Source organism: Uloborus diversus, chromosome 1, assembly GCF_026930045.1.
Source record: "Uloborus diversus isolate 005 chromosome 1, Udiv.v.3.1, whole genome shotgun sequence".
NCBI lineage: Eukaryota > Metazoa > Arthropoda > Arachnida > Araneae > Uloboridae > Uloborus > Uloborus diversus.
Window position 1 is genome coordinate 26,048,512 of NC_072731.1, and position 23,139 is coordinate 26,071,650.

The window sequence follows — 23,139 nt, forward strand, 5'->3', positions numbered from 1 at the left end:
CAAAAACGTAATTTGACACCCGAGGTTCTCGGATCTTGATGAAACTTCGTGAGGCTGTTCTATACATGGATATAAGAATAACTGGAAATTTTTTTCTTAATATGACTGTTACTTTTTAAATGGCAGAACTTTAAAACTTTCCCAAAAGCTTCTCGTTTAGCAAAAATCACATATTCAGCAACCATACATGCATCTGCAGTTTTCATTATAAAAGATTTATTTTTTTGAGATAGAGGGTTTTTTTTTTTTTTTTTTTGCATTTTGATCGGTATTGTTCTTTAAAGTCAAATTTATAATTAGATTTAATCAGGGGTCTGCCCAGAGGATATTTGGGTCCGTTAACGGACCCTTCACAAAAATCCAATCAACCAAAAAGGACCTTTCACAAAATCCCGATCAAACAAAACGGACCTTTCACAAAATCCTGATCAAACAAAACGGACCCTTCACAAAATTCTGATAAACAAGATCGAATCTTTCACAAATTGTTTATTGAAAGAGCAAATCTGAAAGCAAAATAACGCATATTTCTGTGTATAAACCAATAATTTTTGGAACCTTTTTTTAAGTCAAATTAGAGGGATCAGCTTATACAAAATTGGCTAATTTTGAAAAAAAATAAAAAATAAATCGGCACTCTTGCGATGCTCCTGCAAGCGATAAATAATTGCTACTGCCAAATAAATATAATGGTTGTTTGTTTTATCACAGCTAATTAGCAGCGGTGTTGTTGTAAACTTTTCTGAAAAGGCATTGGTAAGCACTTTTCTCCTCTCATGATTTAATAAACAATAATAATATATATCTGCAAAATGAGCTTAAAACTGCAAAAGGATAGTAAGGGTGAGGAAAAAATTTGATCGCTTCAGATAGGGTTACCAACTTCAAAATTATCACCACTTAGCGTCTGGCGTTAAACCTTTATAACGACTTGATTAAAAAATATTCTCATTTTGCCAGCTTGTCAATATTTGCGTTTTTACGGTGCAGTGCGTGTTATTTTGGGAGAAAATTATATGGGTTTTGATTTTTTCGATGCTAACAAGGATGATTAACTTTAAATAAACTCTTTTAATTACCGTTTTTTTTTTCTTTAGATGTCTACATTTTGAAAAATGCAATCTTTTAACATCCGATATGAGAATCATATTTTGTTCTTTTTTCAAGCTATTAGGATGCAAATAAATGAAAAGTCTCTTTATTTCTGTTAGAACTCTCATTTCAAGTTTTTAAAGCAAAATTCCATTTTCTTTTATGAGTCAAAAATTAAAATGCTGAATAGATGGTTTATTTTATTTATTTATTTATTATTATTATTATTATTTTTTTTTTTTTTGTGTCAACTGTGTCCACAGATATTAATGAAATGTTTATCATAGGACTCTAAAATGCGATTTTAAAATAATTTTATCAAAAATATTTCTTTTACAAGCCGTTTTTATACTTTTGATGCCTTCACTTTGAGAATTGCGATCTCTTTGCATCCGCTATGGGAATCCGATTTTTAGAATTTTTGATGATTATTACGCTTTGTAAAGAGGTAAACAATTAAAATATCTTTTTATTTTTGTTAAAATCACGGAATTTATAAGTTTTAAACGAAATTCTGTGCTTTTTAAGAGTGTCTTGGGGGTCAAAAAGTTAAATGCTGAACCCTATTCAAAATTTTATTTTATTTATTTATTTTTTTGTTACAATTATTTTAAATACTGTACAGAAGTATTTCTAATATAATTTAACATAATGTAAAATAGTAGATAAATATTGATACATAAGAGAGCGATGCCCCCCCCCCCCCGCCAAATATCAGAAAATCACTCCAGAATGATTTTCTCGACATAAAAGAGGAAAACACTCAACTTTAAGTTTAATTGATGCAGTTTGTGCCATCTCCAGATTCTAAAATTTCATTTAACAATTTTTTTTTTGCGAAATTTTTTGATTTTTTACAAAATTAATTCATTTTTCACAAAATTATTTGATTTTTCACAAAAAACGGACCCTGTGAAAAATTCTGGACAGACCCCTGATTGAATATTTAAATCAGGTAAATTAACTTTAAAAATATTTAAACAGCAAAATTGAGTTCAATTTTGGACATCGACTTGTGCTCAGAAAGTGCTGAATAGCATTTTTAGCCCTCCAAAACTTCCGTAGCCCAATATATTCTCAGAAACTGGATTGAAAATGGTACAAAATTACGCAATAAAATTGGTGGGGTTTGGAGTTTTATTCAAGTTAGAGATGATCAAAAGTGTACTTTTGAAATGCACAAAAATCAACCAAAGGTGTGCTCTACTAGATCAGAGATTAAACTAATAAATAAAATCAGTCATTCAGCACCATCAGGGTATGTTAATTAGATAAATTAAAGTGAAGAAAAATTATTAATGTATGAGCTTATTTTTTAATAATATTTAGAACTGCTGAAGTTGAGAACTCTCAACTTTTGAGGCTGAGCTCTTCTATCACTCATCAGATATACAGGGAAATAACCAGTTTCTAGGGAGAAATTTATGCATTTATTAGCTCTTAGAGATGCCAGTTTCATCTTCACAAGTTTTAATCATGTTATGATCTTACAATTATTTCACAGAATTTTTTTTTTTTTTTTTTTGGAAATCCAAGCTCAAATCACCACTCAAAATCTGATTGAGTGTTAAATTTATACTTTTATTTTAGTAATGTACTTTAACTCGATTGTCTGGAATTCTGAATTCAAAACCTCTTTTAATCTAAAGCGGTTTACTTTTTTCTTTTTTTTCTGTTGTTAAGCAAGCAATATCAGTTTAACGTCACAGTTATCAGTCAATCGTTCTGAAGGTGCCAAGCTTGCTCTGCAATTATTTCACTTTGAATAATTTTCTCCCAAACCCAGTGGTAATTTTTTGGGACCGTAAAAAATTATATTTATGAAAATGCCGGGCATTAAATTTGAAAATTATCTAAAACCACGTAGCGTGTACTTGTATTTAAAGTCCAAAAAAGAAGAGAAAAAAAAAGACTTGTATTATTTCATAAATAAAATTGTTATGATAAAGTGTACAAAATTGTGTTTAACTAATGTTACTTTGTATTTTCTGTCTTGTATTTCATTGTATATTTTTTCAAACTTAATTATAGTGATACAGTAGAAAACATCATATGTAGAAGTCTATTTGTGGATGTAAACATTTTTAAGGCCTAAAATAGAGTTTATGTGATCTTCTGACAAAACTTTTTAAGAACTCCTTTTCACCCGAAATTTTTATTTTAGATTTACAGTCTCAAATGAAAGATCACCTATAAGCGACCAGCCGTCCGAAGGCCTCAGAAACTGATCTAAGTCTTAAACGTGTTTATGCTTACAAATTTATTTCTGTGTATGGTGTTTTTAATTATATTACTGTAACAATAAAAAATTTTCAATAAATGCCATACAAGCCAGAAAATGCAAAGACAAATCAAAAAGACAAAATTTTGTAAATTTTAACCTTTATAGTTTTATTAACAATACAATCCACAGAATATTTTGTTTTTCAACTTTAAACATGAATACATAGTTACAAAATAATCACTTACTAAAATAATTTTATTTTCACCTTCGATCGCTTTCTAATTTGTTAGCAATTTAAAAATTAGACTTCTTACTGACGACGTTAACTTTAAAGTGACGTGTGCTTGACAAAAAATAAAGTTTCAGTAAACCGTCATAGAGGAAATAAATTTCCCATAAGTTATGGGAAATTTATTACAGAGGTTAAAGTGTATTAAAAAAAACAATAAACATAAATTTGACTCCCAGTCACATTTTGTGTTGTAACTACAGAAAACTTTAGTCCAAAAAAAGAGATGAAAACAAGGGTCAAGCAGACAGTAATGAAGATCCAGCTTTAGTCTGGTCAACTTTCATGTGGACAATTGGCAAGCAACCAGTGAAGACAAAACCAAGTGATGAGTCCAGTAAAGGGAGAAAATGTTCCTAGTTTGGTTCTGAAATTTGTGAGTTGGTTTTATAACAATAAATTTCTATTAAAAAAAAAGTTGGGACTAACTAAAACCATTGTGAAAAAATTGTAAGAATTTAATTTATAGCATGATTAAAACTTGTGAAGATGAAGCTGGCATCTCTAAGAGCTAATAAAGGCATCCACTTCACCCTAGAAACTGGTATTTCCCTGTATAGTTTTTGCCACTTTGGCTGCACTTATTTTGTTAACATCACTAAGAGTAGCTGTGATTAGTTGTGTATCCCATAAGCCTGTACAAATCGATATAGGATGTTTCCCTTTGCAATTTTGCCTCTTTGTGTGCAAGTTTTTGAATTCTATCCACAATTAATGTGAAATAAACAATGTCAATGTTCTGGTTAGAATGAGAGTGTTTAGCCTAAATCACTCTTAAAGTGGTGTCAAGTAAGTAAAGGAAAGGTTTTGTGAAAAACATTAGCCAAAAAAAAAATATGCATTAATTTTAATTTCAAGAGATCAGTTTGTGTTTAAACATATGTGTAGGTTGCTTTAAAAAAAATGTATATACTTTTATGAAAAGTTACTTCTAACTCTTGTTTTAAAGTTACTTTAAATGACTTACTCCACTGTCATTCTTGAATTTACAATGGGTTTACTGTTAGGAGTGATTGATGCTTCTCATGCCAGAAAATTCTGGCTGCTAATCCAATCAGTGGCATGGAAACAGACTTATGTCACACTGTCATTCTCACCTGAACAGCAGTTCCAATTAATGGACAATTTTTGTGTGTTCCTTTTTTTTTTTTTTTTTTTTGTGCAATTGGTAAATTAAATAGAAGAACTAAAAAAGAATTCACACACAAGTTCATGCTTACCTTAATTAGAAAAATTTGACTTTTGTAATTATCATTCTAAGACTACAAAAGAGCCTGATTCCTAAGATAACTTAGAGCACGGTTAAGTCTAAATCCGGCCCTGCGTATAAGTTTTACTTGTATTTGTGCGTGTATGTTTGTGGCATCACAGCTCCAAAACAGATGAACAAAATTTTGTTATTTTTTAAAAAAGTTGAATGGATCCAGGGTGTTTTTAGCTATAATTTATTTGAATCAACATTTTTTTAATTTTTGAAATAAACATAGCTTTTGTTAAAATAAAAACTTGCAATCAATTAACAATCCCATATTACTTATTAACTTGATTAGTATGGGAAATATTTTTTGTAGAAAATGTATTATGATTTTGCAAGAATGAAATTTTCTTTTTCTTTTTTACTATTGAAACAAAGCCTAGTTTCTTAGACTTAAATATTTCTTTTCAAGCAAAGATGAATATTTGCTCATGGATTGTGGTGAAGGGACGTGCGGCCAGCTCACAAGATTGTACAAAAGTATGACAACTGATATTTTGTTGCATACAAACTGTGTTTTCATCTCACATATGCACGCTGATCATCACTTAGTAAGATACTTCTTTAAATTATTGATTTTTTTATGTTTTTAATAATTCTATGATAATAAATATGAGTTTAAAATTATTTATTTTTATCTGAATTTGTTTTAGATTTTAGGAATTACTTTTTTTCCCTCCATAAAAATAACTTTATACAAATCCTTAAGCTTTTCCTACTAGCTCTGGTACTGCTACTGTAGCTAGGAAAAAAAATTCCTTGTTTTCTATTACATTAATTGAATGTGTTCTTATTAAAATTTAGCCTCCCTGTCTGTCCTTTGCATATAACGGCAGAAATGAATGCAGTAGAGCAGTCGTGCCCAACCGGCAGCCCAGGGGCCATATGAGGGGCCTGCAAAGCTAATCTTTTTTTTCTGGTTTCAATCATGTTGTTTGAAAGGTGATTTTACTGAGTTGCAGAGTTCATTGAAAAAGAAGTGTTATAGCTTTATGAGTCTGAAACTTTGCAGTTCTACAAAGAATCAGCACCACAACTCAACTCAGCGCCTTTGAACCTTCCCTTGTAAAAAAGAGATTACTGTGTTGTTGTTGTCTTGTGCCAACTAGGCTGGCAATTTGGGGTGCGCTGCGTCATTTTTCCAACTGTACCGTAATTTGGTGTGAAGTCCGACTTCCACAGTACTCACAGTACACAATTACAGTGTTAAGTTACACAAATTGCAGAGTTACTAGGAACTCCTTCAATGTAAAATAAGTCAGCTTGTGGTTGAAAGGACATACAACAAGTGCTTTATCTTTTGTGCACAAAAAGCTTTTTAAGAGTACTTTTGACCCCACACCCCTCCCTACACACACACACACACAAAATCTCGTCCTCCTCACTTTGAGTGGTTAGCAACTCTGTATGTAACAAAATATTTTATTAGTATGATCATTGAAACTGATCTTTAACTCACTCTCTTTTTAATTTGCTGTTTTTTTCTGCAGGGTTTGATTCAATTTCTGAAACTGCGTCAAGCAGCTTTTGAAAGACATGATTTGGAATATGATCCACTCATTTTAATTGGCCCACATATGTTGCACCTTTGGTTAACCGAGTATCATAAATCTTTTGAAACTATTTCATCACTTTACAAGTAATTTATTTATTTATTCATTTCCAGTTTTGCTTTTGGAAAACATTCTAAATTGCTTTCTGAACTTTAATGTTTATTTTAGATTTATTTCGTGTTTTTCTTTATGGAATGAAATGCCTGAAAATGAAAATCTTATTATATTCAAGACCAATAATAACATACAGGTAAGATTTCCAAGTGAGTGGCATTGAGAATGGCCTTTAATACTCTAGTCCAGGGCTTACACTAGGGGAAAAAATAAAGTGGGATCTCATACTCAGAGCAATTTTTTTTTTTTTTAATAAATTGTTTAAACACTTTCGATAAATATTTGTTTCAGCAAGGTATTTGCATATCATAAGCACAAAACTTATTTAAAGAGCATAACAATGAATAAGAATATCTCACATGTTTGCTAGAATTTATATGCATCTAAAAAAAAATGAACATTAAACCCTCTTAATTTCTGCTACATAGGCAAAATTATTTTTTTAATCAATAATTTACCAAGTGGTGTGCTAATAAAGTACTCTCAATTGTTATAAAAAGTGTATCAATATCTAAAAGAAAAAAAAATTCAAAAATGACAATTTTGCCATTAAAAGCATTTTAGTGCAGCCTAATGCAAAATGGGTTTAAAAATATGTTTTTTTTGGTGTAACTAAAAGCAGAGGATAAACTCTTAAGTTCCAAATGGAGTTTAAGCTGTTCAGTAATCCCAAAGATTAAAGCTATTCTCAATCTTTTATTCCTGTTTCTTTGTAATTCCCAAATTCTTCTGTTCATTCCTAATGAGCTGAAAATTCTGTGATATAGTAATCACATATATTTTCATTGATTCGTGTTTTTATTTCATGTGTTCGGATTCTTATTTAATGGCGTCGTTTTCGAGTTTTCGTCGGCCATGTTTTCCCTTCTTCCTCCCGCGATGTGTTGTCTCCCGCCTTTTTCGCTCATTGGCCGTAGGCGTGGTCTTGTTCGGTGATGTCATTTTTCCGCGTTCCCATTCGCTGCGCTAGGTGACGCCGCGTATGGATATCTGTTTTTCACACGACCGCATGGGTTTTTGTTGGGGAGAATTTCTAATCTAATAATATCTCCCCAATGTTTCTTTGATACTAGCAGAGTGAGTTCGGAAATAAGACTTGACAAACTATTTCTAACTTTCATGAAGTTTATTTAAACAATAAAGTAAATAGTTAAAAACACGCTGTAAATGATAAAAATAAATACTAACAACATAATCTCTCCACATGCTACTTTTGCATGAGATAACTAACACTGCAACGCAAACTGCATGACTATTGACTAAAAACTTCGATGAAGTAAACCCATTGGGAAATAAGCTAAGTCCAGCTCATCATTTCTAATAAAGGGCGAACGGCACGAACAAGCAAGTTCGCATACCGATCGAGCGACCGCCTACAACAAGAGATGATCGAAGAGACCCAACTAAAGCCGCGAGCAGTTTAAATATCCCCCCGGGTCATTAGCATATCAGAGTCACGTGAACGGGCACATCACTGCTATCGTTAAGCACACGTGCTATCAGATTTCTTCTAGAAGCTTTCTATGACGTCATCCACAACGGCGTTCCCGCCAAAGGTGAACGAAAGTGAAACAAACATTCGGTCTATTTGACCAATGTGAATGAGTGCTGATAAGAATCTTTTACCCCAGTCATGCAGAATGATTGGTAATACATTATAAGTAAGGAAAAACATTTTACTCTTGGTGTTGTGAGGTGATGAGATAGGATTATTTACTGTTGTTATTAACAGGCATTTATGCCTAACAAGGCCCCCCCTCTCATCATCTCACAATGAAAACATTCAAAAAAATTTTAACTTCCTTTAGACATTTAACACAATTTCCACATATTAATAACTATATGAGAAAAAACAATGAACAATTTTTAAAATATAAACTTGACTCTATATTATGAACTTCCAATATAGATCTAGATTCTCAAAATTTGAGAAAAACACAATATACAATACACTTTGCTGAAAAAAAATTCAAAAGTTCAAAGAACAATCATCTTGAAATGTCCTTTTTTTTCTTTCGTACTCACTCACGTCGTAACTCATAGTACGTTTTCCACGAATTTTCACCAAAAGTTCGAAAACAAATTCTTGATCAAAGTCCTTTATAATTTTTTTCAATCATTTTTCCGGTTTTATTTATAACGATGACAGTGGGTTAATCTGAAATATAAAATAAAAACCCACAGTAACTGTTCGAATCAGCATATAAAATATCACAGTCTTGAAAATAGTATAGTATAAGCATATATTGAGAAATGTTTATAACGAAATGTAAATAAGCTCTTTTACTAACTATCCATTTCTCACTAAATCATTTCATTTACAAATAGATCACTAAAAATCTAAATCAAAAAAATGCTCCCATCTATACTTAAAAGACTGTATGATAATTTTAACTGATTAAAATTTCATTTTTACCAATTCAATTTTTTTTTAATAACATTTTTGCACCATTATTTATTCAATGAAAGAAAATTACAAATTCTAACATGAACTAGTGGTGTTTCCAATATTTAAAAATAGGGTCTCATGAAATGAAAAACAAATACACCCGCGATAGACCTTCATGCAACAATAAACTCCCTCTATCCTAACTCCCGGGAAGACTCTGAAAATTACATTTTCACTTTTAACGAGATGTAACAAAAAGCTGTTCGCAACCCGGTTGATAGGGAGAAGAAGCCACCGAAACATTCAGGTGGGCAATTAAATTGTTAGAACTTGCAAAAAAACATTTCACAAAACATGATGCAAAGAAAAATTTAAAGTACACAATACAATTTCAAAAATTTCTAAAAATGTTTCTAAATTATATTATATTTGTACAAAAAATTTTTCTATAAATCTTTGAATTTCTAATCGGGTGAGAGGTTTCGTGAATATGTCCGACATGTTATCTTTGCTTTTGACATATCTCACGTTAAAAATATTTTTATGAACTAAGTCCCGAATGAAAAACAATTTGATATCAATGTGTTTACTACGATGATTTTCGATAGGCGATTTAACAAAATCTAACATAGCCTGATTATCCACATACAAAGTAGATTTAATTTTACAACTTTTAACAATTTTTATTTTGATGCATTCGTCAATTATACGATCAAACCACATGAGCTCTTTTGCACATTCGGTCATGGCAATAAATTCAGCTTCCATCGTTGAAAGGCTAACGCTTCGTTCCTTGAACGTGCGCCATTCAATTGGAGCTTTATCAAGTAAAACAAGTTGACCGCCTAATGAGGTTCTATCATCCTTATTTGTAGCAAAATCAGCATCCGAAAAAGTTATAAGTTGAACATTTTCACATTTTAAGTTTAATTTTAAATCTTTAGTATGGAAAACATATCCTAGTAATTTCAACAATCCATCCCAGTGTACCATTCCTGGGTTGCTTTGAAATTGGCTGAAAATGTTAACAGCATATGATATATCAGGACGTGTTCTACTAGAAATAAATGATAAACACCCTAATAAACTCTTGTATGGATATTTTGACATTTCGTCAATCTCAGCTGGAGTAGTAGGACAATTTAACTTTGAATAAACACATCCTTTACTAATAGGTAAAGAAGAAATAGGAATTTTAAATTTACTAAATCTTTCATAAACTACACGAATGTATTCAGTTTGATGTAAATTTAAGTCATTTCCTTCATTTTCAAATTCCACACCTAGTAGCTTTTTAGTTTTACCTAAAATTTTAATTTCAACATGTTTTTGAAGTAAATTCAAAGCATCTTTAATATCCCTGTCCTTCTCACTGAATAACACAATGTCATCCACATATAAGAGTAAAATCACATTATCAGTATAATAAACACAATTACATGATAAAAATTTATGAAAACCAATTTTAAGCAATATATTTTCAATTTCATAAAACCACAGACTACCGCTTTGGTGCAAGCCGTATATAGCTTTATTCAATTTGCACACATAATTTTCTTTTCCCTTCTCAATAAAACCTGGGGGTTGCTTCATATATATTATTTCATCAATAGGAGCATATAGGTACGCACTTTTAACGTCACATTGGATATGTAGCCAATTTTCTCTTGATACCAACAAAGAAAAGAAAAAGCTAATGGTACTAAAGCAGACTACTGGGCAGAAGGTTAGATCAAAATCTAGTCCCCTCACTTGATTAGTCCCCTGAGCGACTAGTCTACTTTTATAAACTTCACCATTTTCCCCTTTCTTTAAATTATAAACCCATCTACATCCGATAGGATTAACATTTTCCGGTAATTTGACTAAATTCCAAACATTTCTTTTACGCATAGTGCCTATTTCAATTTCCATTGATTTTTGCCATTCCCCCCCTTTCATTAGATTTTAATGACTGTTTATATGTTCTAGGGATTTTAATTTCTGTGTCTAGTCAGGAAACATGAGTTAAAATTTTAGATTGATTTGAAACTTCACCCTGAAAATCATCATTGCCTTTAAAATTAAATAATTCCGGATCATACGCTATGTTTTCACGAAGACAATATTTTTGAACATCATTCAACGATCTTAATCTTTTGCTATTCCCCTTTTCAAAATAATATACGTCGTTTCTTGAACCATTAGGTCTAGGGACAAATTTCCGAATCCACCTAGCTTCCCGCATTGGTTTGCGACTAGAATCATCCCCCTCACTGTCTGAACTTTCCGCCCCCCCTTCAGAGCAACTTTCAACATCTAATTCTCTGAAGCGATTCGAATCTTCGCTTTCTTCCGAAGAATTCTTATCTTCTGCCTGAGGCGAAAGAGGCCAGAAAAGGGTATTTTCTTTTCCGCGCGATTCCTGCTCGGAAGTAAATTCGTCCTTGAAAAAGGAATTCTCTTTGAAAGATACGTTGATTGTTTCAATGACTTTATCTTTGTCTGGAAGATAATCGCGAAATCCTTTACGATTGAACGCATATCCGATTAAAACGCCTTTTTCGGCTTTTAGGTCTAGTTTCTTTCTTAATTGTCGTAGGATACCGGCAAAACAAGTAGTTCCGAATGCTTTTAAATGTCTTACAGACGGTTTTCTCCCGCCGTGAAGTTCAAAAGGAGTCTTTTCTTGACTTGAATGACAAATCCTATTCCATGTGTATACAAAATATAACATCGCGTCGGGCCAAAAATTGTTTGGCAAACCACTTTCTTTTAACAAAACGCGTGCACTATTTGTTACTGTACGATTAAAATTTTCAATTAATCCATTTTGCTCTGGTGTGTACACATTCAGGGTTCGCTTTTACGCGCTATAGCGGGTTTTTTACGCAAATTCGCGGGAAAGGGACGCAACTTCCGCGAAAAATCGGGTCCCAGGGACCCAGAAAACCCAAAAGATAAGAACCAGAAAAAAAAATGGGAGAAAATGCTAAAGATCTATTTAGTAAATGCTTTTAAGCTTCAAAATGACCAGGAGAATCAATAGAAAGGGATTAAAATGACCCTATCTGTTTATCAGCTATTCAAACACACCCAAATTGTGGACCAGTCAATGGAATTTTAGTGATAAGACTGGAGCTTACAGTGACCTCCTGGGCAGAGCTCAGGGAGCAAGTTCACAAATAGCCCATTGTACTGTATTCTAAGAATAAGCTTTCCCTCAACTTTTGTCTTGAGGAAATTCCTAAAAACAGAAATGAAGACTAAAATTGAGAGACGTTTTCAATGCAATCTTCAGGATTAATACAAGACAATTGTACAGTAAAAATATTGCAATTTGGTATTCATGTAACCAGAATTACTTTTGAAAATCATCATTTTGCATCCCCAATAAAAAGAGGGGAGAAAAAAATGGCGAATATTTTCCAGATCGCGCTAAACACAAAGAGTTCGGAACTTTACATTTTTCTTGTTAAATTGCTTATGAATACTTGAATTTTATACAAAAGCACTTTAACCTTGTTCTTTTTCTAATAATTCATCTCTTTCTGATGGGTTATTTTTATTTGGACTTGCAAAAGTCGGGTATTAATCGATCGCGCCATTTTCAAAATGGCCATTTTAAAAATAGAACAAAAATCAAAACAGATATTTTGAACAAGTCAAAATAAAGTCAAATATACTGATTTAAGATTGCAAATGAGCAATTTTCACACTCATATGAGAAAATTTTTCGTTTTTGCGATCGCGATTTTTGCGTTGGGTTCATTCGCTTGCGATTTATTATTATTATTATGTAATTGCCAATGATAATTGGGAAGGGGGGGGGGGGGTCTGTTTGCTTTTTTCACTAAGAAAAATTTCCAGGAAAACAAAAGTTAAGGGAGTGCTTTTTGCTTGATCAATCAGAGGCACTTGTTTTATATTTTATGGTAAAACCCATTTTTAAAGTAAATTTTGAGTTAATCTCATTGTAACTGACCAAATAGTTTCTCACATAACTGAGTCTTGCAAGTGTATTATTTGAAAATAATTTTACAATGATGAAATCACAAAAAAATTAGGGAAAAAATAACCAATTTATTTTATTTCATGCCTCCCCCCCCCAAGTATAAATATTTTTATATTATTCATTTTTGTACTAAGATTTTCTGTTTAAAATTTAAGGGACTCATTTTTTCCACCAAAGAACCCAAATCTATTTCATTAATGGGTCCCTGGGACCCATGTTACGGATAGTTGAGCGCGAACACTGACATTTGTGAGTTCATGATGTATACCCATATTCTGACAGAACCCGTCTAGTTCCTGATTTACAAATTCCGTCCCGTTATCAGATCTGATACTAACAACCTTTTTGCCGATAAATCTTTCGGCTCTCAGAATATGTTGTTTTACAATTCCCGGAACCTGACTTTTTGACTTAATAGGATACAATGAACACCTTTTAGAATAGTCATCAATAATAGAAAGAAAATAATTTTCTCCGTTTCTACCCTCTACTTCACATTTTCCCCAAACATCCATATGCAATAATTGCAATGGCTGGGTACTTCTTACTCTATCAATTGACTTGAAACTAACACGCTTAAATTTTCCTAATTTACAAACATCACAGTTTAATTTAACATGTTTAAACTTAGGTAGGCCACGAACAGCTGAAAGATTACTAGTTTTACGAATACTTTCAGTGTTGACGTGTCCACAGCATTTATGCCAAGTTTCAATGTCACTTTGACAGCATTCTATAGAAGGTTCTTTATTTACATGACTAGAACTAGGAGAATTTTTAAACTTTTTACAATTAACATTATAAACTCCATTATTGAGTTCAGCTTTAAAAATTAATCCCTGTTTGTCGGATACCTCCACGAAACCTCCCCCACCTTTAAATTTTGCACCACCCTGGTCAAACTTGGTGCCAGACAAAATATTTTGTCTCAAACGGGGAGAATACATTACATCTTTGAGAATTACAGTTCTTTTACTGAACTTAACTTTGATTTCCCCTTTTCCCTCAATCGGGAAAGTTTGCTTTTTCACGGCAACAGCCATGTTTACATCATTTAGGGGTTCAAATGTCCTAAACCAGTTCTTATTTGAGCAACAGTGATTTGATGCGGCAGTGTCAAAAATAAATGTGTTCCCTTTATCTTGGGTCTGACTAAAATTTGCCTCTGACAAGAAATACAAAGGATACTCACATCTGTTATTTGAAGGTGATCGGCGATGCTCCTGGAACTTCCTTCTAGAACTCCATCGGCGATTTCTATTCCTTGGGCTTGTATCTTCTTCCCTCCTTTCTTTCCGGGATTGGTGTTGGTTTCCTCTTTTATTTCTTTCTTGCGAAGTCAATCTTTGACAGTCTTCATTTTTGACATAAGGGCATCTGCTCCTTATATGCCCATCTTCATGACACTTGTAACATCGAATTTTAGATTTAACTTGGAAAACCTGCATCTCATTTGTCTTCTCTTTCATTTCTTGACGGTTTTCTTCAATAATTAGATCAACCAGGATTTTCTCGAATGTGAAATCTTCATTTTCCTCATCAAAATCTGTTGAATCAGATGATCATAGGTTTCTGGTAAACTTTGCAGTAATTTAAAAGAAATACAGTCCTCTGGGAAATTCGGATAAGCAACTTTGATTTTGTCGAAAATTCTCTGCAGACGCGCCGCGAATAAATTCAGCTTTTCTCCATTCTCTTTCTTGCATTGATTCAGCTCAATGAAGAGTTGCATACTTATACATCTATTCTCCGGAAAAAAATGTAATTTTAGCTCCTTCCAAGATTCGCATGGATCTTCTATAGTTTCAACTATTTTTCTTAGATTTTGTTCAATATTCAAGAAGATTAGAGAGACTGCAGTTCGCTTCCTCACAATAAATTCTTTCACATCTTTTTCTGTTGCATTCGTCTTCTCATTAATGACTGGTTCTTTCTCTTTTCCGTTAGTGATGTCCCATACATTCCGTTCCATGAGAAGGAACTTCATATTTGTCGACCATTCGAGGTAATTCTTGTTGTTGAGCTTTTCAATCTGAATCGCGAAATTTGCCATTTTTCTTTTTTTTTTCAAACTTTAGTATTCTTGAATTTTGGTAAAATCTTTTAAGTCGCTTCTATCTTGGTCGCCCCCCCCCCCCCCCCCATCTCAAACATTCCAATAACTTCATCTTCAGATGGGTCATCAAATTTGCAGCTTCCAAAAAAAATTTTCAAAATTTCTGAAAAATATCGAAATGTACATCATCCAACGGTACATGTACTTTTGGCAGCAGTACAACCCCGCCTTTTTACAGATGCATGTACACTCTTTATCATTTCCTAGTCTTATCCAAAAATATTTTCACTAGGTCTGTACAGGAAAGGGACTGGGTCCATAACCCGTGTTGGGGAGAATTTCTAATCTAATAATATCTCCCCAATGTTTCTTTGATACTAGCAGAGTGAGTTCAGAAATAAGACTTGACAAACTATTTCTAACTTTCATGAAGTTTATTTAAACAATAAAGTAAATAGTTAAAAACACGCTGTAAATGATAAAAATAAATACTAACAACATAATCTCTCCACATGCTACTTTTGCATGAGATAACTAACACTGCAACGCAAACTGCATGACTATTGACTAAAAACTTCGATGAAGTAAACCCATTGGGAAATAAGCTAAGTCCAGCTCATCATTTCTCATAAAGGGCGAACGGCACAAGCTAGCAAGTTCGCATACCGATCGAGCGACCGCCTACAACAAGAGATGATTGAAGAGACCCAACTAAAACCGCGAGCAGTTTAAATATCCCCCCGGGTCATTAGCATATCAGAGTCACGTGAACGGACACATCACTGCTATCGTTAAGCACACGTGCCATCAGATTTCTTCTAGAAGCTTTCTATGACGTCATCCACAACGGAGTTCCCGCCAAAGATGAACGAAAGTGAAACAAACATTCGGTCGATTTGACCAATGTGAATGAGTGCTGATAAGAATCTTTTACCCCAGTCATGCAGAATGATTGGTAATACATTATAAGTAAGGAAAAACATTTTACTCTTAGTGTTGTGAGGTGATGAGGTAGGATTATTTACTGTTGTTATTAACAAGCATTTATGCCTAACAGTTTTTAGTCGGATGTCTCAAAAAATTTCGTGGAGAGTCGTGTGCTAGCCATGATACGTGACGGAGCGTTGGTTAGGAGCGCGGACGCTAGACCTGTGAATGGGTCGTATGCAATGGCGACGACTGCGATGCAAAATCTTGATGCATCGGCATAAAAAAGGATGTAAATTGTAAAATAATTGCACAGGAGCCTTAGAGCCCTGTATCTCTAAAAAAATGATAGTTTAGTTATGTATGAGATCCTGTATTTAATCAAGTTTTTCTAAAAAAAAGATTGAAAAATGTTCGCGTCCACGTGGAAGTAGCTCCGATCATGCACGGATGAAAACCCTTTCTTTTTTACACGATGATCATTGCATATGATCAGAGAAGACTGGTGATGCACCTGTAGCTGGTGAGACCAGGATAATGAAAGCGGTACGCGCGGTCGACATGAATTTAGTTCTGATTCCCGCTGCGCCATTTTCGTCCTGTGTAATGGTGATTTCTCCGTCATCGCCGTGGTATAGCGGCCGGCTTCATGTGGTTTTACATCTTCCTCGCTGATGTCTCTGCAATGTTCTTTCACTGCAACAGCAGACCGCGCTCTTTTTTAAGCCTCCCCATGTACGATGCACATCCCTCTGCTGTTACAACGTAATTCCCTGCAATAGACTGGACTGTGAACTTAAATTACCTAAATTTTTCATATTGTAATCTTTTATATTCCCTTCCATGTTTTGATTACGCCGCGGGAGCTCCCTAGGATCTTGATATTCGTCGTGTAAGTGATGATCATCGGAATAAATTTTCACATGTGACGCGAAATGAGTTGTGCTTATTGTGTCTCCACTACATGGGGGTAAGTCAAACCTTTTCTCTGTGTTCCACGTAGGCACCAAACATTGAGACGTCCTGGAGTTTTGCGGAAACACTTAAAATACGATCGGCCTAAATTTTTTTCCTCATTTTGTTTTTTTTATTTAAGTTGGTGGTTCATGTTTTCTAACAAATTCGAAAGAATTAAGCACTTTTCCACCACAAATTCAGAATTATTGTAAGCCATTTCTTTTAAATTAAACATCTTCTTAAAAGAAGTATGGAAAACAGAAAAATCTTAGATAAGAAATTTCACTAAATGGTGATTAGTGTGAACAGCCCACTTAAGGATTTTTATTAAAGGGGATTTTAGAAAAGGTTGCAGGAATCACACACTTGCCCAAACTCTTCTCTAAGCATTCTCTTGTTCTACTGTACACTTTTGGTTTCATTTTGTTTGTCAATATAACAATCATATTTTTCCATTTCTTTATTGTTAGTTCTGTTAAGAAGCAATACATATATTTACTCTTGTTTACTTGTATTTCTGCACTATTTCAGTAAAATATTTCTAAGCATTTCCCCTTATGAAACAGGAAGGGTCCCAAGGACTACTGCACTCTGGAAATAAGATCAAAGATGAAAATATGCTATGAATCTTTGATGCGGGAAGAGTCATGCTTCCCCATTGTTCATAGGACCTCTTTTAGTGTAGTTTAGTTGGCCCTTTCTGTAGAAAGAAAGATTTGAAAACTAGAAGAAGAGATTAATTTGGATATAAGCAAAATGTTTAACCCAAAGCTAAAGCACCCAAGTTTTTGTTAAACTTTAATATAACAACATGATTGAATTTGAATCCATGGTCAGTAAAAAAAATTCACTCTACCACAACTCCCTAGATGTCTCAATCATCTTTGCAACCCAATGAAAATTGAAAGAAAATATAAAATGTGCGAATCATTTGCCCCATGATGCTGATGTGAAAACTAAAACAAAGATGATATAATCTTTGAATATGATCGTCTAGCATTTACTCTTATTGATTATTCAGGCACTCCTTGTGCAGATAAGATTTAATCGTTGAATACGTAATGGAACTTTAAAATAAAAACATTGTGATGGAAATATTCATCAACTCAAAAATTTGGTAAAAGTTCCAAAAATAAATAAATGAAACAAAATGGTAATAAAAATCTCAATTAAAGTCTTTCTATCTAATTTTTACTTCTAAAATATAATTTGAAGAAATGCTGGTTCACAAAATCATTGTTTGCATCAGTGCACAGGAAGAGTCAGGTTTTCTCTTTTCTTCAGGGGGTGGGAGAGGGGGGCGGGGACATCTTCTGAAATGTTAGTAGAATCACCAAGTTCAGGAAGTCATTTCAAATAGATTGAGTCACTTGAAGCACACAAAACTTTTGGACACATGAGATCGTCTGGAGTTATTGGTTCCTATTTTATGACATTTTTTTCTTTCTTTTAGTTATACTATTTCTCATGACCAAACATAAATGTTTATTATAAAGGGAAAATGTCTTTGTTTTCATTGCATTTAAAGCTTTCTTCTGTAATGGATTGCTGGAGTGAAGAAAGATGTTTTAAGTAATGAATAATCTTAAAAAATAAAAATAGCATTAATCAGTATTTTATTTTTAATTTTTAAACTATATCACCAAAATTGTTAACTCGAAAAAATCTATTATTTATGTCTAAGAGCATGAAAATTTTCGATTTGGTCCTACATTCATATGGTTCCAAGGTACCAAAATTGTTCTTATTCTTCCTTTTCTTTCTCTTGCTTTTCCATATTGTAAGGTCTGCAAGTCTGCTTGTGAGGAAGAAGAGTGACCCCTCACAAAAATTCTTCCCACCTTTCGAATGATAATTGGTACTTTTAGTTTAAGACCTTCCATGCGGTAATGATTTTTCTTTTGTTTTACTTTCTTCCAGATTAAAAAGATTATTTGAGAAGCAGCCTATGTCTATCATATATTATGTAAATGATTTCATCTGCAGTAAATTTAACAAGAAAAAAATAGTTGTATTAAAACAAAACTAGTATTTCATATTTTTCTGGTAACATCAGTTTTTGGCTCTTTTTCCACAAATAAGTCATTTGATAGCAAAGATATTTTTCACATCTCGTTTGGAGGCTATGAGCACTTCGCTTGTATGGGAACAAGCTGACATCTATATAGCTCACATTTGTGTCTTTGCTTTTCGTATATTTTAGTATAAACTTTTCTACCAAGTAAACAAAAGTGCATTCACTTCTATTTTGTCTACAGGTGCATACTGTTCCTGTGAACCATTGTCCCGATGCATATGGAGTCATTCTTACAGATGCTAAATCAAATTGGAAATTGGTATATTCTGGTGATACAACACCTTGTCAAAACCTAGTTGATGCAGGTACTAAGTGTCTCATTAGTTTTTGAAAATGACGAAATTATATGTAAATAAATGCATTTTTAATGTTTTAAACTTTTTTTTCTTTCAACCAAACTACAAGAACTTTGTAGAATTTATAAAGTGTACAAAATATTCATTACCATTTATGAAGTGTACAAAGTATTCATTACCATTTATGATTGAATACAAAGAAGATCATCTCAACATAGGTGGGCACAACCATTTTCAGTGAAAGGCATTAGTAGAGGACCCCATGCCCCAGAAAATGACTGATGTTAATTAATGTATGAAAAATTTATTTATGTCTATAGAATGTTGAATTCCTTTTATTAAACAACTTTGTTACGATTGAAGAAAATATTCTTTGATTAATGCACAAAACTGCAAAAATTTTGCATTCACATGATTCAGAATAAAAAGATAAACCTTTTCCGAAACAGAAAATGTTTTGAACATCTGATGCTAAGCCAATAGCGTACCTAGGGGGTCTGGGGTCCCTGGCAAACTTCAGAAATTGCACCCCTACCCCCAGCATGGTCCCAATGGGAAGTCACCAAAGGTCACTATGACCTCCCAAAAAATTAGAGAGGCGGGGAACATTTAACTAATTGATTTAACAAATTAAGAGACAATATTGTTACTTTAATGTATTCTTATTTTCTGTTTCTAAATTATTTTCAATGCTTCCCAATTTTCCCTCGCAGTTTCATGTACAATATATGTGTGCTTAATCCAATTTTATCATTTGGTAAAATTGGATTCAGAATTCTCCCCTTCCCAAAAATTTTACTTCTCTGCCCACCATTTCACATAAATTCAATAAAATCAATAATATTTTTAATTTGTTAATAAGTAGTTATAATGTACATTCTTGAACCGAATGATAATAAAAAAAATTTCAGTTCTGTTTATAACAATGTATTTATTTATTTATTTATTTTTTTAAACGGGTTAAACTTTTAATAGAATTTGTTTCAAACCATTCAGAAAATGTACAATAAACATAATTTACACTTACTAAAAGAAAAAAAGAAACATTAATTTTTTTTAAATAAAAATCAAAGCATTTAAAAAATTATATTATAATTAGGAAAGCAAAGAAAATACAAAAAACATTGCTAATCTGAGATTGACTTAAAAACACGACCATTAACATACAGGCAAAATGAAAGTACTATATATACGCTAACTAAGGCCTCCCAAATTTTTTTTCAACTGAGACTTTTTATTATTTATTATAATGAGAATAAATACTTGGATTAAGAGAAACTATACACTTCAAACTATACCCGGCACAATGCCGCCTACCCAAAAAAATGTAATCATCCAGCATACAATGCTCTCCACCAACGCTCCCTGGTGTGCAAATTGTGTGTATAAGTCTTTAGCTAACTCAATGAATTGGAATAGAATGTTATTTTTTCCTCTAGCTCTTTTTCTTGCAAGACTTTTTTTTTTTTTTTTGTTTATAAAAGCTTGTCTCTGCTCATGTGATCAATTTTTTAAAAAAATTATTATGATTCTTTAAATCAGTCAAAATGCCGCCCTCCTAGCTGCTGCGCCCCCGGCGAGAGCAACTGCTGCCAACCCCTAGTTACAGGGTTGGCCGGATTGGACCCAATTGGGTTGGACCCTATGGGTTTTTTTGAAAAAACCCATTTAAAAAAACCCATTATTTAACCCACTTTTGGGTTTTTTTAAATGTTCTAAGAAGTTTTAAAAAAAAATAATTAATTTAAATACTTTTACAATTCAAACTTCTATTTTTTTTGTTCTTCGCCACAGACAATGTACATTTTAAATAAATATACTTAACTTTTTTCTTTAACTTGTTAAATAAATAACCCAAATTATCTTGACTATGTCCTGTCACCTCTGATTTTATCAATATTTGTAGATTGTACATAGGAAACTACTCTAGTCAAAAGGCTTTCGTGTGAAATATTTTCTGGAAACCAACACGTCACAAATCTCGATTAAACAAGGTATATTTTTTAGAAATTAACAGGTTTTACAAATGGACGGACGGAAAACAGAATAGGATGTACAGTATTTTCATTATCTTACGAAAAAGTTTAATATTTGTTACTCTGTATACAGAAATAGAAAAACAGGCAACATAAAATTCAAAGAAATGTCTTGATTAAGCTGGAATTCAGTAAATAGGGATTTAAACTACTTGAGGTTCTACAGAAGTTTTGCATAACAAAATGAAATATAATAAAGTAAAATGCAAAAAAAAAAAAAAAAAAATGTAATTAAAAACGAACAATAGATTTTATTACTCAAGAAGTAGCTTTGCCTTAACTGTTGGTAATCATGGAAACTAAAAAATCTGAAACTTCACCATTCTTGGGTTTCGTCGTCTTTCATACTTTTCTTCAAAAAACGTTGAATTTTAACTAGTTTTCCAGCTTTTTTTACCCCAAGACAATTTTTGCGCTTTGTCCATATACTTACGCTACAATATGCTACAAGTACCCTACATTTTCACTAAAAAAATACAAAAAAAAAACCACATTTCTTTTAAAAAACCCACTTTTAGTTGGGTTTTTTTTGGGTTTTATTTAAAAAAACCCAAAAAACCCTGGGTCCATGGGCTTTTTTTAAAAAAACCCGGGTTTTTGCCAACCCTGCCTAGTTAGGCTACTGTGCTAAGCATCCTTTCCTGTCACTGCTGCTTACACCATCAGAGGCTCAAAACTTTGCACACATTAAAAATGTTTATGCAATATTTTTGAAATTTTGTGCTTTAATTATGTTGAAATTCAACATTTATTTTTGGTGCATAAAAGTAAACATTTTGCTTTCTACTGGAATATTTTATTTATTTAAATACACCAAAATATTGTTATCAAACCCATTGATGCAGAACTAAATAATTATTTCTAAAAAAATTGCTTCTTTTTAAAAGACATTTTTAGAATAAATGTAAAGTACCTATGGTGTATGTGACTAATAAGTTTTATTACAAAATGATTATTATAGTAAAAATATCATCATAGTAAGAAATAAGCTTCATAACCATAAGAACAAAAAATCTTAAGAAAAATCAAACATTTAGACATCAAAACTAAGGAAATTATGTATCAACGATATAAAAATAAATTTAAAATGGAATTCTAGCAAAGGGTACATTTTTTTAAAGTTATTGAAGAAAAACTAATGCAGTGCAAAAACAAGATTTTAGCATGAACTGGGTATAAGTACATGATATTAAACTGAGTGATGAGATGGGATAGTTGAGCTACAAGTTTTGAACAATTGGTTTTGATGAATAGGATTCAACAGTGGCGGAGACAGGGGGTATAGAAAGTCATATCCCCCCCCCCCCCGAAGCTCAAAATTATGTGTATGAAGTACAAGGGCCTAAAATTTCACTTTTTGGCCTTTAATTTCATAAGACCATGAAAAATTTCTTGCATGCCCCTCCCTATGAAGAATTTCTCGCTACACCACTGGCATTCAATGTTGTTCATTGAAACTCTCAGTATTGATTACAAATGTTTGTCTGTTAATTTGATCCTTAATTTTGACTTGATAATATTCATTGTGAAAAAGTTTATTTTTGCAAATGCATGTACTATCAAATATTGTAACACACGTGCTTGCATTTTAATTTTGAAAAATAACATAAAATAACATAATATTTTGAAAAATATTATAAAATATATCATATTAATCCTTAGTACTGAAAAAACCTGGAGCTAAGAATTTCTAGAACTCCAAAAGTCCCACTTAATAATTATTGAAGGAGCTGACTCAATGGTCTTTTAGAAGACAATTTTGATGTTTTTCTATATGATTATTTCTGTCTACTTCAATTTAATGTTTTATGCACTTACACTCACCATGCAGACACTTTTAGATGTACTAAACATGAGAGGAAATAATTAACTAACTTTCG

At 32.5% G+C, this 23,139-nt stretch overlaps 1 protein-coding gene across 1 annotated transcript in view; it reads left to right on the plus strand.

The window, feature by feature from the left end:
* LOC129234497 (ribonuclease Z, mitochondrial-like) overlaps window positions 1-23,139 on the plus strand; it is a 69,919-nt gene that overhangs the window by 42,129 nt on the left and 4,651 nt on the right. Inside the window, exons 16-19 of the mRNA XM_054868497.1 lie at window positions 5,273-5,411; window positions 6,351-6,499; window positions 6,582-6,663; window positions 19,109-19,232. Of these exons, the coding sequence (XP_054724472.1) occupies window positions 5,273-5,411; window positions 6,351-6,499; window positions 6,582-6,663; window positions 19,109-19,232 (494 nt within the window). The remainder of the gene's footprint in view (window positions 1-5,272; window positions 5,412-6,350; window positions 6,500-6,581; window positions 6,664-19,108; window positions 19,233-23,139) is intronic.